This window comes from Rhinolophus hipposideros (genome assembly GCF_964194185.1).
Source record: "Rhinolophus hipposideros genome assembly, chromosome: 11".
NCBI lineage: Eukaryota > Metazoa > Chordata > Mammalia > Chiroptera > Rhinolophidae > Rhinolophus > Rhinolophus hipposideros.
In genome coordinates, this window is record NC_138057.1 from 52248908 (window position 1) to 52267919 (window position 19012).

At 50.2% G+C, this 19012-nt stretch overlaps 1 protein-coding gene across 1 annotated transcript; it reads left to right on the forward strand.

Moving 5' to 3' along the window:
* The first annotated feature begins 695 nt into the window (after window positions 1-695).
* GLIPR2 (GLI pathogenesis related 2) lies at window positions 696-18785 on the forward strand. The gene is made up of 5 exons (XM_081067325.1): window positions 696-789; window positions 9417-9525; window positions 9870-9973; window positions 11818-11895; window positions 17248-18785. The coding sequence occupies exons 1-5, from the start codon at window positions 777-779 to the stop codon at window positions 17406-17408; spliced, it is 465 nt and encodes a 154-aa protein (XP_080923451.1). The 5' UTR covers window positions 696-776; the 3' UTR covers window positions 17409-18785.
* Window positions 18786-19012: the final 227 nt, after the last annotated feature.

Sequence of the window (19012 nt, forward strand, 5' to 3'; positions counted from 1 at the left end):
AGGAGTTATTCTGAGGGTAACTCCACAGGTGACCCAGTGCTTCATGCCAGTGCTCTTCTCACACAGGGGCCAGACCATGACTGAGATCAAGTCTCCCCGGTGCCTGGTGTGTACTGACCGCTGCCCCCAAGGTCAGGAAAGGCCAGGGCCTCTGTAAGTTGAGGGCTTCAAGGCCTTGAGGGATGGGTAGGACTTCAAAGGGCAGAGATGAGCCAGCATTCCAGACTCGCACCAGAGGGTGTGTCCTGGGACATGCCCTTTGGAGCCCGGTATCACAGGGGAGGGGAAGGCGACACACTCGGGGCTGAGGCAGGGAGAGCACCGACCCCTGGTGATGGGGGGCGGAACCGTCCATCGGCCGCCACACAGAAACCGCTGTCCTCGCAGTGCGTCAGCCGCTAAGTAGCTACTGGGAACATGATGGGAAGCGCGGGAAGGACACAGCCCCGGGCTGAGATCCGGGAGGCCGCGGGCTCCCGGTCGGCACCTGGAGATCCCCGGACGATCGCTGGGGTCCCTACACCGGGCGTGTTCTCCGGAGCTGGGTGGGGCGGCTCGCGTAGCGCGGGATGCGCGGCGCCTCCTCCCGGCAGCCCGAGGGGTGGCTCCGGGCGCCTTCGCCAGCAGCTGCCGCTGCCTTATAAGGCGGGGGCCGGGCCGCTCCGGGGGAGGGGCTGCGGCCGCCCGGCCTCCTCCTCCGCTATCCTAGCGGCGCAGGGCCGGCCAGGGAGCGCAGCGCAGCAGCAGCCGGAGCCGAGGAGCGTGCGGAGCCGGCCATGGGCAAGTCAGGTGAGCCCACTGGGTCGGCGGGGCCGGGGTGCAGGGATGGCTCGGGAGCCGCGGGCCCTGGGATGCTCGCTGTCATCCTCCCCCGCGGCGGGCTGGGTCCCCGGAGGCGCGGGGCTGCCGCCGACGCGCGAGGACCAGGCTCCCGGGGCGCTGCGGGACCCCGGGAGCGGGATGGAGCGGCGCACGGGGCGAAGCGCCAGGAGGCGCAGCGCGGGCAGTTTCCGGGGCAGCCAGGAAGCAGGGGTGGCCGTCGTGCCACCCGGAGAGAGGGAGGGAAGGCGAGACAGAGGGAGGGTCCCCTGTCTGCGAGCCAGAGATTGCGTCAGGGAGGGCTTCCAGGCGCTGAGGGGATTAGCGCTCGGCGTCCTGCCAAGGCGTGTCTTTTGCATTGTTTCAGGACAGAGTTAGGAGTTGGAAAAAGCCACCAAACTGTGACAGCATCTCTCGCTGCAAAGTGGTGTGCTCCAATCGGCCTTCCTAAGGACACGTCGAGCATCCTTTTGTCATTGTCCCATCGTTGTCCCGCGCCCCGTCTGTATGCCAGGCTGTCCGGTTCCACCCGTGTACAGACTCCCGCTTCCCCTTATCTCTAAACTTTGGAGGCTCATCCTCACCACTGTGGCTGTCCCGAGTGAACTTTCTAAAATGCAGATGGTATCCTGTCACTCCCCAACACCTTCAATTCCATTGTCTGCAGGGGGAAAAGTACACATGCTTCAGCCCCACCTTAGGGTCCTCTGGGAGTTGGTCATCACCCCTTATCTCCCCCTGCACTCACCTAGCCTGAAGCTGGCACGCTGGTCCCTTTCCCTGGGCTCCCTTTCCCAGCACCCATTCTGCCTCTCTCACTTCTCTGAAGTTGAAAATCTTCCCCATACTTCTAGGTTCAACTCCTGGGCTGGGAGCCCATCTCTGATTTCTACCCTCTGCCTCCCAGGGATGCTTCACCCAGTGTCTTCTTTGTTGTAGCCCTCCCAGCAGTCAGTTTGGGACTCTCCCAACCATAAACTTGTTTCCCACAGACACATCACTTCTGGTGGCCAGGAGCCATGTCTCTCTCAACATAGTTCCTGCTCACAGGAGGCTCTTAATGAATAGCTGTTGAACAGAGCTCAGAAGTCTTGATTCATGGGAAGTTGGGGTTGTCAGCCTCAGGTACGTGAGGCTGGGTCCCTTCTTGAATCTGTTCTCAAGATCTGGACTCATGAGGTACCAGTGCTGGGAGTAAGTGGCTTTCCTTGGCATTGGTCTTAACCTGCCGTAACTGTACTAACAGGTCTGGCTTTCAGCCCTGGCTCTGTTAATCACTTGCTGTGTGATCTTGAGCAAAGCTCTTTCCCTCTCTGTGCCTCGGTTTTCCCATCTATACAATGAGGGTGGCCCATATGATTCCCATGATTCTTCACAGTATGGAAAGGTGACACAAGGAGTTGTCATAAAGTTAAAGAACAGGATGGTAGATGGTGATGGGGCAAGAGCATGGCAGATGTGAGTGCATTTTGAGAAATCAACTCCTTTCTCTATAAACAGATAATCCACAAATTCTCTGAAGCTACATTTTAGTCAGTTGTTTCTGGCCTTTTCCCTAAGAAACAGTTTTCCCAAACTGCTAATATTCAGCTGTGTGCCCATTCTTCTATCTGTTCATCCATCTATCCATCCATCCCTCCCTCCTTTCTTACTTCCTTTCTTCCTTCCATTTCACTGTCTGTCAGCTCTGTGTCATGCTGTTGACCCCATGCTGTGGAGGGCATGGCCCCTGTCCTGAGGAGTGTTCGTTTGAATTGTGAAATGAATCAAAGCTGATGGGGGTGGGTGGAGGCGGATAGACAGGCACCACGTGTCTCCAATGAGAGGTGGGAAGTGACTCAAGCCACAAGATCTGTGCAGGTGAAGAGCAGTGAGAGCTCAAAGGAGGGAGAGATCTCCATTGGCAAAGGGGTCCATTGAATGCTCCTGGAGGAGGTCATCAAATCCAGACAGTCTTGGAAATTTGGACTTTATCCCTGAGACCTCGGATGCCATTGAAAGGCATTGATCTGAACGTGTGCCAGAGTGGAAGGTAGATCAGGTGGGGAGAAAGTGGAGGTGGAGGGTGAGGAGGAGGTTGCTGCAGTTATTCAGGCAAGAGATGACAGAGGCATCCAAGGCACTGGAGAGGAAGAGGGGATGGATTTTGGAGATGGTACTCTCAAGCAGACTTGGTGTCTATTGTGAATGAGAGGGAAGTGTCAGAGGTGTGTCTAGGTGCAAGATGGTCGTGGCACCTTCCAGGACTAGAAATGTAGAGTCCAGCAGGTTTCAGAGAAGGGACTGTGGCAGAAGGCAGGTTAGAGTTGGTTCAGGCAGGTGTCACCACCCCTACACACACACACACACACACACACACACACACACACACACACATTACATTCCCAGGGACCTTCTAGGACGCTGGCCCAAGCCTCTCCCTTATAGCCATATGCATTTTATTGGTCACCCCCAAAGACTGTGAGTCCCCAGGACAGTGTCTGGCTCCCTTCAGCGTCTCTAAGAGAAAGTAACTTTTCTGGGTGACCCAGGCCCGATGGGCCTTCCTTCAGCACAGGCCATCGGCCTGCGATCTGCGCTGCAGGGTCTGGAGCGCTCACAGATGTGTAGCCACACGGGCTTTATGTGGTTCCATAAAGACCGTCATAAGGAGCCAGTCCCTGCTGCTTCTGGGCCTCAGTTTCCTCATCACTGCATGGGAGCCAGTCTTTTAACCTTTAACCTCAGATATACCCCAGAGCAGCTTGGGGTAATAGGTGTTGTTGAAAAACTGTCACGCTCCTGACACAGCTTCAATTCCGGGAGATGCTTGGCCCAGTGTTCAGAGACTCCCAGTCCATCTCCCAGCCCTGGTCTCCCTGCTGGACTTCAGTTTGCAACAAGTGTGATGAGGGGAGAGAAAGACAGTGGCCTTGGGCTCAGTGGAAATCTCTAATCCCTAGCAATGGTTATCAATTATTAAGCTCCTAGTGCGTGCCAGGCTTGGAAGCTAGGTATTTCATATATATTAGCAACTTTTGTAACAGCCCTGCAAGGCAGTTCTTATCTGTTATGTAGATTTATAGAGGTTGAATACCTTGCCCATGCTCACACCTTAGTGGACAACTTGGGGTTTGAACACAGCTCTCTGACTTCCAGCTGTGGACTTTCCCCCTCTACTACACTGACCACTTGCTACCTGCTCCCTGCCTGCTGCTCAGCCTGGAATCTGGCTCAGTGGGGACTTCTACGTGCCCTCTGATTATCTCTAAGAATCTTAGTGTTCCCTCCTCCCACATTTCCCAACACCAGAGGCTATCAGAGCAGGAGGGATTTTAGGAACCAACTAGCCCAGGAATTTTCTACCGCGCAGGGCGCTGATACCTCTGCAAGACACCTCTGTGTGGGCCAGGTCAGTCTCAGCATTCAATTTCACCTGTTGATTTTATTGGGGAAAAAATAAAAGTTCAAAGAAAGGGTTTCCCTGCTTTGAAGATATTTTGAAAACTGCAGATGTCATCCTTCCTTCTCACACAGTTGGGAAACTGAGGCCCAGAGGGGCAAGGACTTGTCCCGTGCTCAAGGCAGGCCGGAGTGGCCACAGGCAGGACTAGATAATGGACACTGGCTGCCCTGGCTTCATCACTCTCCCAATGACAGCTGTCTAACTGCACAGGGACAGCCTGGGGTAGGTGCTCTAGGACCCTTCTTCCTGTAAGCAGTTGAGCAACTCTTCATTGACCATCATTGTTGCTTAGGGAGAGGAAGATGTATGTAATATGGAAAGTATGTGAGATTTGGGGCAGGGGCGGGGTGAAGCGAGGACTCTTCTTAGATCTAGCTTGAATGTGGATTCACTGTGTGAAATTTTGCAATCCACACATACTCCCAAAAGACCGTAGTTCCCTCACCTGTAATGAGAAGTCTTCCATCCTAGTGGTGTCCCTTCCTAGTGCTGGTGTGAGGAGCTCATTGATTTACTTCTTCACTCACTCATTTACTCAGCAAATACCCAAGTTCAAAGGCACTTAGAGAGGTTGTCAAAGACTGATTGAAATACCAGCAGCCCTGCTCCGATGCAAATCAGGGATGGGCAGTTTCTCCCAAAGCCAGAGGCTAAAGAGTCTCGGTCCAGTGCTAGTGACATAATCATAGTTGACCTTTCATAACTGTTCACTCTGTTCCAGAACTATTCTAAAGCTTCATCATAGTTTAGTTCATTTAATTCTCACAACCCTGTGAGGTACATACTGTTATCCCCACTTTTTATGTGGGGGAAATGAAGCACAGAGTGATTAACCAACTTGTCCAAGATCACACAGCTAGTAAAAGGCAGAGCTGGTCTTTACCTCTTGAATTTCTTGGAACCCAGACTGAAAGAACAGGAGCTGCTCACCTGGAAGTCTTTCTTTTTTTCTTTTTTTTTTCCCCTCAACTTTTTATTCTTTCTTCCTGATAAACTAGCAAAACCAGTTTTCCCCCAAAGGTGGGACCAGGTCACTTTCCAGTGTTAAAGAACAACATTCAACGGAGTAAATTTGAAGCTCTAATTGGCTTTAATAAGTGATTCATGGGGTTTCATTGCTTCTAGCAACTAGAAGGGCCCTCCAATGAGTCGTACAAAATGAAAGTTTTTACTGGCAGAAAGAAGGTGAGACTAAGAAGTTAAAAGAGTGGATTGTTTTAGGCAGGGTCACCTTCCCTTTGGGAAAAGCAGGGGGTCTTATCAGGTAGTTTATCTCACTACTGTGATCAGGAAAATCCAAACTGATTGATTTAAAATTCCACACTAGGAGAGGCTAGAACTATAATTAATTAAGTTGTTAGGTTTGGATTTGGTGAGGTGGCTTAGCAAAAGTGACTCCATTTTGGCTTGTTTCTTTTCCTTCCTTCTTTTCTTTCTTTCTTTCTTCCCTCCCTCCTTTCTTTCTTTTCTTTGTTTCTTTCTTTGTTTGTTTCTTTGTTTCTTCCTTCTTTCTTTCCTTCCTTCCTTCCTTCCTTCCTTCCTTCCTTCCTTCCTTCCTTCCTTCCTTCCTTCTTCCTTCTTTCTTTCTTCACCAACCTCTTGTTAAGGGGACAGAAGGGGCCTGTCCACAATTCCTGCCCTGGCTTCTCATGGTCCTGGGCCTCTTTTGTGAGGCGTGTGGAGAGAAGTGAGGCAGGGTGGGCTCTGGGAGGCTTCAGAAGAGGACAGATGCTTAGGGAGGAGGCTGTCGTAGCCAGCCAACAGCCAGGTGGGAGGAGGGGCACAGACCTTCTCTGAGTCCTTATTGGCATTTAGAAGCCCAGGCCCCAAAGGACCTTCAAGAGCCCCAGTTCAGTCCCACCTAAGATGCCCGGCTGCACCCCCCTCCCTGGCAGAGACAGCCCAGCTCTGTCACCTTCCCTCAGCCACAGGGAGCCATAACTGGGCAGTTTCTTCCATCATTCAGCAGCTCTGACCTTAAGCCCCCTGGGGCTTCTATTCCTTCAGCCCCTGATTTTCCTTTGGGGCCCCTCAGGCCCATCTGTCCATAAGAAGCTTGGCACAGGAGGCTCTTGAGTAATCTTCGTTCTTTTCTTCCTTCCTCTTCTCTGCCCTCAGAGATTTGAAGGCAGGTACCAACCTCACTGGGCCTGAACTTCCGCCTATGTCTGGTTAACCCTTTCGTCTCTGATTTTCTTTTGTCTCGAGCTCCTTGCGGGTGGTTTGGGGTTAAAGACAGTATTTCCCTCCTTGTGGGCCTATCCCTAAATCCATTGTGGGAACGTGGTCAGGTTATTTCCCTTCCTGAGCCTCAGTTTCCTCATATAAAAACATGGGTATAGTAGTGGAAGCTCCCATAAACGGTGGTGAAAAGTACATGGGATCACGTACAGGCCCAGCAATGGTTGGCCAACATGCAGAAAAAGAACTTCCCTCATTCCAGGCTGGCACCCTGAGTCTTAAAGTACCCTCCTGTGAGGACATAATCCTGCCCCTCCGCATGGTGGGGTGGCTTAGAGGGCTCTCCCTGCGTAATTCAGGGATGGGTGAGTTTACTTTGACTTTTTTTCCTTAAACGTATCTTTGTTCTTGGGTTTTTCTACAGAAGGGTGACTCTTGCTGGGTGTGGTCACCAGTGATATCTTTCCTCCCCAAGGTTGAGGCCCTGCTCAGAGCCACTTGGGCTGGAACTGGCTGCTGTGGTGGGAGAGGCCCTTGAGCCTAGCTAGAGGTGAAGTGAGGGGGGTGGAGAATGCTTCCCAGCAGGGGTGGGGAGAGACGCTCCCCTCCTGATTACCAAAACATTCTCCTGACCTTCTTCCTGGGAACCCTGGGCACCCAGCACTGAGCCATCTGGGCACAATGCCTGGCTTCAGCTTCCAGGCACCAAGCTGAGGTTGAGCACAGGAACTTTCGCTTTTGTTTCTCTTTACTTCCCATTTTCTGGGAGTGCAGTGACCTAGTTTTTAGCAGCCTTGTATGTGCCTCTTTGCCAAGGAGATTTCAGGGCCTACAGCACAGGCCCAGTGCAACCTGGCCCCCGCGCTCAGGCCTGGCTGCCTTTAAACTGGCTTCACCTTAGCTACCCACCCACTCCCCTTATCTCCACCTCCTCCCCACAGCCCTGGGATACGTCAGATCCCATCCACCCTGGCCCTTTGCCTCCTCACCACCTCCTCCAGGAAGCCTTCCCTGATACACTCATGGTCACCATTGCACATGCCACTCAGTCCCATGCACCTCCTGTGGTGTCCCTTCATGGCCTTCCTGGAACGTGGGATCTAGAAGGGATGTTAGTACGGTCTTCCCCATCTCTGCCTGTCGACCCAAACCTCCAAATCCTGGCATTCAACCCCACCCCCCCACATCCCCGCTCCGACCCACATTACTGTGACCAGACCTCATTGAACTGCCCTGCTGGGCCCCACAGTCCGCAAGGTCAGTACCACTCACTGTTCAGTTTACCGGAAATCCCCGGACAGCTCGCCCAGCACCGGCATGACCTGCAGTTACCTTCATCTCCCCTGGGTCTGCATCTAGCCCCAAGCTCCTAAGGGCAAGTTCTGATCTTCTTCCCCTCATGTCCGCTCAGAGGCCCAACAGGATTTGATTTAAGGCTCGGGAGACATGGGGGATCTTGCTGAGGGAGGGCAAGAGGACTCCCTGCTGGGTCATCTCCTTAGCCTCTGGGATGAAAAAAGAGCAGAGGAGAAGGACAGCTGGTGAGTGTAACCTGGGGCTGTGGAAGGAATAAGACTTCTTTCCTTCTCCTGTTTACACCCTTCCCGCCCATGGCGAGGCCTCAGGGACAGGCTCCTGCCAGATAGGACTCACTCAGTTTAAGGGTCCTCTATGACCCTGACTCCTAACCTACCCAACTCACCCCCACTTCCACGGAGGGGAATACCCAGATTCCTAAGGCTGGCACTCCGTGACTTCACAATCTAAGCCTGGCTAACTGCTGTCCAGTTAGCCAGGCTTTGGGGCCTCAAATCCGGGTTCACCTAGTTCCTGACCCCCTAGACCATGTTAGGTTGTTTTTCAGGTTCCTGTTGGGCCTGTGCTTGTCTGGACCTTGGCCGTGTCACACTGCTTGCTATTGTCTGTGTATAGGCTGTCTCCCTTGTGGGTGTGAGCTCTTTGAAGACAGGGCATGGCTGACATATCTCTGCGTACGTAGCACATAGTATGGGACCTAGCACAGAAGAGGTGCTCAGAGAGCAGATGGAGGTATTGGGATTAGATGCTGCTGCTGGATAGATGATAAATCCATGAATGGATAAATGGGGGAGAGATGGATGAAGGATGTTGGATGGATGGGCTTCCACTTCAGATCCAAGTTGATGTGACTTCTGTCCACTATTGACCTTGCCTGGTCTTGGCTTCACCCGCCTATTCTCTCCCTAACCTCAGCCCCTTTGACCTTTCTGAAGTCATGACCCAGTTGGGCACAGGCTCTACCTCACCCCTCCCAACTCTGGGTCCAGCTGATCAGCTTCACCCCACCCAATGCTACAACCTTCTTTTCCACACTCTCCCCTCATTCCACTTCCCCATGCTGTCCTGCCCTGGTCCTCTTTTCTTCATCCGTCCCTCTGTCTTCTCAATTTTACCCGCCCAGTGTGGCCACCCCTTCACCTGACCCAGGTGTGTTGTCTCTGGGCTCCCACCTCTAGCCCTTCCCAGTCTCCACCGTACACCATAGATCCAATCTGAGATATACAGCCTCCTTTAACATTTTCCTTCAGAAGTCCTGTCTTTCACTGCCCAGCCCCCCAGCATCTGCTTTGCACCCCTGGCCCATCCTCCACTCAACAGCCAGCAGGATCTCACATGCTCATTCCCCTGCTTCTATCCAGTCAATTCCCATTGCCTTGACAATGACCCAAATCCCCAGCATGGCCCATAAGACACTGCGTAATCCAGGTGGGTGCAGGTGTGCAGAGACGTGGAAGGCATAATCAGGGATATAGACAGGATGAGCAAAGGTATGGAGCAGGGCATCATGGTTGTCCATTTGGCTGGGGTACTGAAGGAGAGCCTGTCCATATGGCCTGAGGTCTGAGCTGGGTGTCGCTCCGAAGCCTGACATCATACTTTTGGTGGGTATTTCCTCTGCACTGAGACATTCTCCATTTTGAAATCATTGCAGCTTCCAAACAGTTTAATAATGAGGTCCTGAAGGCCCACAACGAGTACCGGCAGCAACATGGCGTCCCTCCACTGAAACTCTGCAAGAAGCTCAACCAGGAGGCTCAGCAGTGAGTCCCCCCAGCCCACAGGGTGACACAGGCCCTTCATGGTGCTGCTGCTGCAGTCAGGGGGCCCTGGGTACCTGGAGGGACACAGGTTTTGGAGGCAGACACAGCCAGGCTTCAATAACCACTTTGCCACTTACCTAGACAGATCCCTTTGTTCCTCTGAGCCTCAGTTTGCTCCTCTGTAAAATGGGGTGAATGGGGGGCTCAGAAGTGATGCAGGTGTGATGCTCCTGATTTCCTCAGCAAGCCTAGAGGAGGAAGTGTGGCCACACCAGTTTAGGGCTCACGCTTTGGGGCGTTTCTGGGCTGCACCCACTCTGAGAAAGTACCACGGTCTCTGGCAGGTATTCGGAGGCCTTGGCCAGCACGAGGATCCTCAAGCACAGCCCAGAGTCCAGTCGTGGCCAGTGTGGAGAGAACCTGGCCTGGGCATCCTACGATCAGACAGGTGGGTCACTTTCCTGGCTCCCCTACCCTCTGCCTGTGCTGGGCCTAGGACAGCCAACATTCAGGCCCCTCTTGGCCCCAGTGCCTTTTGTGGTGAAGCCATGTGGCAGCCGAAGGCCCAGAGAAAGAAAGGAACCCCAGAGCTCTGCTTGCTCCGGGACTGACTGTAGCTCATCACAAGGTCTCTCTGATGGCTGGCTCAGGCCAGGTCTGTGCTGGGTGCCAGGGACACAGAGATGAGTCAGACTGCCCAGACCCCCCCTCCCCCGCAAGCCCTCCCCCATTTGGAAGAGCTCCCAGCTGAGAAGTGGGGTGGGGGAGACAGACCAGTTCTGTGCAGTCTCAGCTTGACCCTGCAGGCACTGAAGCGTCCCCAGCTACAGAATCATTTTACTTTTTGTCACATTTTTCTAATTTATTTTTTTACAGTACTTAACTTTTTTCATCAGAAAAGCACAATAGAGCCTTTTCCGTGTTGGAAAACATAATGGGAAAGACAATTCCTCATCCAACGTTGCAGCCTGGAGTAGTGATCCCACCACGCTGACCAGACGTTCTTGAGCTGCCTGGCTCTGACAGCCCAGTTGTGGCTTTTTAGGAAAAAATGTTGGAGAGGCTACCTCCCCTTCTGAAGCTTTTTTCAAACCCCAGAGGGAGAATGACTCACCCTCCCTGGCCTCACATTCCTGGAAGCTCCTGGGGGAGACCCAAGTGCCCTCTTGTTTCCCCAGCTCTGTGGCCCTCCGGAGAAGTGTGCACATGCCCTGAGGAAGGCAGGAGGCAGAAGCCTGCAGCTGCCGCCCCAGGCCTGGTTTTGGGCCTGGTGAGCCCCAGGGAGAAGGCAGAAGGATGGGAAGGAGCTGGCAGGAGACGTGGTTCCAACCTGGCCTTGCACTGGCTCCCTGTGGAGCTTTGAGCAAGTCTCTATTCTCTCTGGACCAAGTTTCCCCATCCATACAGAGAGGGGGTTGGGTAGGTGATCTCTAAGGCACTGGTTCCCCACCCTGCTGCACATTGAGATCTTTTGTGGTGCTTTTTAAAAATACCAGTGCCTGGGTCTCTCCTCCAGAGATGCCGCTACAATCAGTCTGTGTCAGGCCCCAGGCATCAACCACTTTTAAATGCTCCCCAGGGGAGGCCAGTGTGTAGCCACTGCTATGGCCTTGCCATTCAAGGTGTTGTCTGCAGACCAGCAGCAGCATCTGAGAACTTGTTAGAAATGCAGGCTCATAGGCTCCACCCTAGACCGACTGAAATCAGAATCTGCATTTTAACAAAAGCCCCAGGTGATTTGTACACACGTTGAAGTTGGAGACTTACTGTCCTGAGGTCAGTAACTCCCAGGGAAATGCTGGGTTTCTCCTGTCAACATGTGCTGGGCCAGTGGATGCTCCAGGTGCGGACCCTTTTGCCTGCCGTGGAGACCCTAGCCCACCAGGCCTTTCTCCTGTGGATATTTCAGGAGCCAGAATTGGGGCAGGATGAGAACGGAGTCTCTAGGAAACCCAAAGCATCGTTAGAAGCCCTTGGAGTATGTTGCATTCAACCCTCTTGTGCAGCGGCCCAGAAAGGGGAAGGTCTTGCCTAGGATTACACAGAGAGTTAGTGTGGCAGGGTAGGGACACAGATGCAGGCGACCCCACACCAGGGCTCTTCCCAACCCCCAACAAGGCCCTCTCTTCAACCAGGTGTGCTCATGGGCAGAAATCTCTGTTTCAGCTCGTTGGTACTTTATCAGATATTTAATTGTGGGATGGGTGATTTGGGGTTAATGGGAAAATATGGAAGAAATAGGGAGTGGGTTGATTTTGCTGCTGAGTTTTAAACAGTGTATTTTCAATACAGGAAAAGAGGTGGCTGATAGATGGTATAGTGAAATCAAGAACTACAACTTCCAGCAGCCTGGCTTCACCTCTGGGACTGGTAAGTGACAGGGTCATACCAGTGGCCTCGCTCTGGGTAAAGTTGCAGTTTGAGTGTCTGATTTCAGAGAGGAAGTAACGCTCTGAAAATTAATCATCTCCCTCCTGTTTTACCTCTTCCATATTTTTCTGGTTTGACTTTGCCCAAAGGGTAAAACTTTCTTACATGTACACACACCTAAGAGCTTCTGAGCTGCTGATTCCTGCCCCACCAGTTCCCAGTTCTGGAGGCTGTGGATATTAAAAGCTGCTGAGTGTTTCTTTCCAGAAGTGGTGACTCAGCACTTTTAACTGGTCATCCTACTTCTAGTTTTGCTCCCCTCCAATCCAGCCAGCTCTCAAGCAGCGAGAATATTCTAAAACCCTCTCTGCCCATGTTGCTCTCTTGATTAAACGGCCAGTGGGTCCTGGGGCCATCAGGAAAAGGGCCAAGCCACTCGTTCTTCTCTTGGTTTTAATTCCCTCCTCCTTCACACCCCCACATTTTTTCTGCCTCGTGCCCCATGTCTCGGCCTTCTGGGCATTCTCCCTTCACCTTTGTGCTGGAGTTTGTGGTTCAGATGAGCTTGGAATGCAGAAAGTCTGGAGCTAGTCTCAGCCCTGGCACTATTAGTTGTGTGAACTTGGGCCACCTTCCTGTCCTTCCCTGTCCCCTAAGGAGAAGGACAGGGTGGTAGTCACTACGAGACATTCTGAGAGCTTGTGTTTAGATGCAGGGAGGAGCTGGCTGTGGGACTGCCCAGTCTTTCTCTAGGCCTCTACGGTGAGCACTAAACTCCTTTATCTTACTTACTAAAGACCCAGGCAGCCCTCTGAGCGCTGGGCTCCCTCTTGCCCATCACCAGGCCTTACCAGGCTCCTGTCTTTCCTCAGAACCTACTCAGGTCCACCTGGGGCCCAGGATGGGTTGGAAGGGGCTGTGAGTTTCTCTGACCAGAGGCACCAGGGAAACTGAAAAAGGGATTCTCTCCATACCCTCACCCCTCTACCCCACCCCAACCTACCCATGGGTGGAGCCACAGATGGCCTCCCACCCTTTCCAGGGTTCTTCGGAAACAGGAAGTGACACGTTCTCAGAACACTTCACTGTTTCCTGTGGTTTTATGCTCACCCTTTGGGGCAGAGGTTCTTGCACCCGTTTGGGTGTGGGCAGGACTGTGAAGCAGAGGTAGCAGAATCTGCTGAGGTGCTTCTCCCCTCAGCACGCAGGCCTGGAAGAAGGAGGCTGCTGTCAGCGCCCAGAGGGAGAATTGATGGTTCTGTGGCAATTAAATTTGAGGGATATGGGAGGGAATAGTAACAACCTCCTACCAGTGATTAAGGATGTATAGGCAGAACCTCATGTCCTTTTCATCAGTGTCCAGAAAACATTTGATGTTATAGTTTCTGGATCTGCTTCCTCCCATGCGCAATATTCAAGAGCACTTGGACATGTATCAGAGCAAGTTATTAGCTTTGCTCCTGTGCCAGGCCACTGGACAGTTACAAAGCGCCTCTCCACCCCCGACCACGTAAGCCTTGCAACACCATTTGAAAGTAGGGCTTCATTCCACCCATTTTGCAGAGGTGGACACAGGCCCGGAAGGAGGAAGGGACTGCTTTATACCTTCTATCCTCAATCCGATGCTCTTTTCATGGCCCCTGCTCCAAGGCAGGAATCTTGCAAGTGTCAGAGCTGGGAATGGGACTCAGCTTTCCATGATCACTGACCACCTATCTCACCCATTGCCCCACCTCTCCCACCCCTAAGGAGGAAAACCCCAGAGCAACTAGCCTGTATGCCGGTGGGCAATGCCTGGTGATAGACAGAGCCTAATCCTAAAATAGGAGCACAGATTTGGATGGAGTTATAATTGGGGCTTGCAAGACCCTTAATAATCCTCAGGCCCACACCGGCACCTCAGCCTCCCCCAGAGCTGTACCATTATTCAGGGGTCCCTGGACCTCAGCCCATGTTGTAGGTGAAAGGGTCTTTGAAATATCCTATAATCTCTCCCCACCCACCCAGCCCACCCGTCAGCATTTTGTGAACATGGTTCTATGTTATGTGCTAAGTGGAGGGAGATGGTTTCTTTGTTATATTTTATTTCAATTCCTTTGTTATATTCTATTTTAATGAGTAGATTTGTTTGTTTATTCTGAATTAGTAATACTTTTGCATGACGTGGAATTTGCAAGCTATATAAGGTGAAAAGTCTTCCTTCCATCCATGGCCTTCGGGACTTCCCCTCCCCAGCTATGATACCAGTTTCTTATGTATCATTCTAGGGTTGTTCTGAGCTTATACTAGCATTTGTGTAAATGTGTTCTTTTTTTCCCTTTTTTATACTCCGGTGTCAGATACATGACATGTTTTTCACTTGCTTTCTTCACACAGCAGATTGGCAGAGATTATTCCATATCAATACAAAACGAGCCTTCTCATTCTTTCTTACTGTTGCACATTATTCCCTCACAAAAATATACTATAATTTATATAATGTGGTTTTCAAATATATATTCTAGGGGGTTTGGGTCCATAGCAGGAAAGAGGATGTGATCCATTTTGGGAAAAAAGAAAAAGGAAGCTGTTAGTAGTTTAGAGTTAGAAACCAGTGTGTATCTGATGGTTGCTAAGGAAGTCGTGTCCTTTAATGCATCTCTAAATACCCATACTTTATTGTCTCTGTGCAGACAGAAACCTCCCCACCTAGAAGAAAGATTACTTAGGTTCATCTGTTTGGAAAAGGCTTCCATAGGCATTCATGCTGCTGACGCTCATGTTGTATCTATAATCATATTTTTGGCAACCAGTGGATAAATGACAGCTCTTCCTTTTCTGGGTGACAGAAAGAATGGTGGGTCAATGGCCAAAGCATGTGGTCTTTTGAGAGAAATTGCTTATATAAAAAAGGATTTGAGCCTTAATGAAAACACAGCCTATAAAAGCAGTGACACCTGGTAAAGCTGCTGAAAGCCTGGAGCTGTGACTCAAAAGCATAAAGACCAAGGGTAAATTGGTAAAAAGTGTTTCTATTCCAAGATGAAAATCAGAGTTTTTAAGCAACGGTTAACACAAATTTAAGGATAAGTTGGTAAAGATGCCTAATTGTACTTAAGATTTGTTTTAATTCTTGCTTTGATTGTATCACACCAATTTTATGTGTTTACATTTGGTTGTTTTCAGAAAGAAAATCTTTTTTTGGATGTAGACAAAGGGCAGGGTTTCTTCACGGTTGTTTTAGCAAAGTAATGCCATCCTGTGACATGGAAGTAAATGTCCCATCGACCTATCAAAGGATCTCTGAGTCCTCAACAGTAAAGGTGGGAGAGATGAACTCCCAACTTTTACTCCCAGGAAATGAGAAGAATTTATGGTCATTTAGCAGAGTACCCTTACAGCATCAGTTCTTTGACCCCAAAGTGGAAGGGAGATGGAAGCTAAGCCATGTTAACAGCTTGAAAGGACCAATGAGTGGGAGGAAGGTAGCCTAAGCAGTGCGAGACTGATGCTGAGAAGCTTCAGCATGTCACAGAAGTGTCTGGAGGGTCAGGCAGTAGCTTGAGAAGGAACTGGGCTGCTTGGCTCAGAACAGAGGGGACTGAGGAAGCTCCACCTTACCAAGGCCTCAAAGAGCTCAACACATAATAGAAGGCCTACACTTCCAGCCAGGGCAAAACCTGAGTCCAAGACGGTTCTTCCATGTGCCTTTCACTCATTCATTTACTCATGCATTCCATTCATTCAGTGAAAGTTTATTTTACATTTTTCATGTGCCAGGCTGTGCCAGGGGACTGGATATACTTTGGTGAATAAAACAATTTGATCTTTACACATATGGGGCTCATAACCTAGTGAAGGAGCCAAACAATAAGCAAGTAAATGAATCATTGCAAATGGTAAGAATATTAACAATACTATGAAGGGAAAAAATCAGATAAGACTAACTTGGGAAGGAGGTGTTCAAGAAATAAGAGTGACTGTGAAGGGCTTCTCTGAAACTAACATAAAATAATATTGAATGTCAGTTGTAACTCAAAAAAACAAATAATGTGAAAAAGAAAGAAAGGCTTCTTTGAACAAGTGACATTAAGTCTGAGGCCTAAGGGACAAGAAGATGTTGGTCATCTGAAGAGCATTCCACACAGTGGCTCGTGTGTGCAAGGGCTCCATGGTGGGAAATACCATGGGGTTCTCCTGGGGTTTTCAAGGAATGGAAAGGAGGCCGCTGGGGCCGAAACATTCACTTTCATTCTAGGTGCAGTTGGAACCAATCAGAGGATTTTAAAGTAGAGAAGCCAACAGATATAATTTAGTCTCAAAATGATCACCCTGGCTACTTAAGCAGAAAGTGAATTAGAGGAAGCTAAGGTGAAAGTTGGGCAATCAGTTAGGCTATTGCAGTGGCCCACGTGAGAAAAGTTTGTGATTGGGACCAAAGTTTTCAGAGTGGATGGACTTGAGATGTATTTTGGAGTTAGATCCATCAGAATTGAATGATGGTTTGTTGTGAAGAAATGAGGTAGAGGGAGGAATACAGACCAACTCCCTAGGATTGCGTGCATGGATAGAGGTGCCGTTAATGGAAATGGGAGGGTAGGGAGAGGAGTAACTCTGGGCGGACCAAAATCAAGAGTGAGTTTAAATTTGAGATGCTGTGAGTCATCCAAGTGGAAATGTCAAGTAAGTAGTTGTGTCTGAAACACAGAGGAGAGATTTGGGCTGGAGAAATAAATCTGGGAGCCAGAAAAAGATGAAATTGCCGAAAGAGTGCAGTAAGAAAAGAGAGCCCAGAACTGAGCCTTGGGAAATGCAGGTCCTCCAACGTTTACAAGTGAGATCAAGAGGAGAAGGAAGAGGCAGTGAGATGGGAGGAAGGCCAAGAGAGGTGGGATCATGGAAACCAAAAGAGGAGAGTGCTTTAAAAAGGGGAGGAGTCAACCCTATTAAATGTCCCTGAGATGTCAAGTAAGATGAAGACAAAAAGTAACGATTGGAGAGGAGCTTGGAGATCAGTGGTGACTGTGAAGAGTGCAGTTTGAGGGGGAGGGTCGGTGGCAGGCGCCAGGTAGAGCAGCATCCTCGCCGTTGGGGTCACTGGGCTTTGTCATGATCTCCGGGAGACCATGAAACTTTGGGGCATCAGAAAGTGATGAGGTGAGTAGTCTCTGTGCTTGACTAAGGAGGACCTAAAGCTATAGAAAATTAGGCAGTTGGTATGTTTTGTGTCTCCTTCCTTTGATTGGTGTCTGTGAAGATCAAGCTTTCCCGAGCCTGGCAAGGTGGGGCAGGAGCTCCAGAACCCTTTGAAACATCCTTCTCCAGGCTCTGCTAACTAACCTATCTCCCTACCCCCGGACTGCTTCCCTGCAGGACACTTCACGGCCATGGTGTGGAAGAACACAAAGAAGATGGGCGTGGGGAAGGCATCTGCAAGTGATGGGTCCTCCTTCGTTGTGGCCAGATACTTCCCAGCAGGGAATGTCGTCAACCAGGGCTTCTTCGAAGAAAATGTCCTACCTCCAAAGAAGTAACTTGTCAAATGTAATGGGAAGGTGGCAGACTTAAGAGCGTGCCTATGAAGTGCCTAGAACAACAAAAACACAGTTGTGTGTCTGTTCCTTGTGGGTGTGTGTGCTTGTGTGTGTGATGCATGTGCGTGTCTCTTGCACACACACTTGGATATACAGTTATGTGTGACCTCATTCTTATCAAACGAACGAGCATATGAAGACTTTACCCTGATGTTTACCCAGAACACATTATTTGGAGTTTTGGGGGAAAAAAATCAATTTTTAAACTGTTTAGGTTATTTTTTAAGCAGATTTCTTTTGTACTTTATAATATCCATCACTGGACTTTTTGTATTCCAAAAGTTTGCAATACTGAGAAGTGAAGTTCAATTTCTGTGATATGCATGGTAATCTACTTGTAGATATTTAAGACTATTAAACCCTCATTTAAATGTGACATAAAACACAACTTTAAACAGCTCCCATCAGAAACCTGGTGTAGGCAGGGGCTCCATTTCACAGAATTACTGAGATTTCTCAGTTATAAGATGTGATGTCATCTACATGCCTCCTGAAATTCTCTAATGGGATTGCCAAAGAACAAATGGAAAAGAAAGCTTTACTTCCTTGCATTTTTCTACCTTTAAATAGCAAAGTACCACTTCCTCCACCACCCTTTCCCTGCCCTCCATCTTTTTTCTTAAAACTCTCTGGCATAGTGGAGCTCAATATGTACCCTGTGATATCTGGGGGGTTGAGCCAGGCCTGAAACTCACCCCTCCCCCGCCACTGCTAGGTGGCCCAGGGCCTGTTCTGGAAGAGAGCCCCTCACACTGCCTGGGCTCTTGGCCAAGCGGCCTTGGATGGATGAAGTCAGTGAGTGTGGGGGTGAGGGTGAGCTCACGCAGGCCCCCAGAGGAAGCCCTCCAGCCTCTGCCCTCCCCCTGACACACAGGGTGGGAGCCCAGGCTGTTCCTGGCAGCTGTGGCTGCAGCTGTGCAGCTGCACCCTCCTGGAATGTGTGACAGGCCCAAATGTTCCTGGGAAATATCCCATGCGGGGGCTTAGAGTCACTAATTTGATTCTATGTTTTGGCTCAAACTGCATAAAGTTCCCCTGAATAACAATTTCACATGAACCATGTGGGACGGACCAACCCCAATGCCAAGCTGAGTATCCCTGAAACCATGGCATCTTCAGGTGGTAAGATAGCAGGGACAGGAGTTGGATTGGGGGTGGGGGGGCTTGGTACCTGCTTAAAGACGAGTCTGAGCAGGCCAAACTCTGAAACATGCTCCTGAAGGTTTATGTTGCACTGTGAACGCCGTCTTATGCTGTGCCCTTCATTTTACCCAGGGATATTGACTAAGACAACAATAAAATCTTTTTCTTTTGTGTAATATCTTCCTCCCCTGTGATTCATACCCAATTCTTCATTGGTCACTAAGGTAATCTATAACTCTGATTTCCTGTCTTAGGTAACTCAAGCTTCTGAATACCTCCTACCTATCCCCTGTAGACTGTGCTCATTAGGCATCCATGTTTTAAACTATGTAACCTACCACACAGCTGATTGGACTAGAGTGGACATGAACCAGGAATTTGAGCTGAGAGTCATGGAGAGA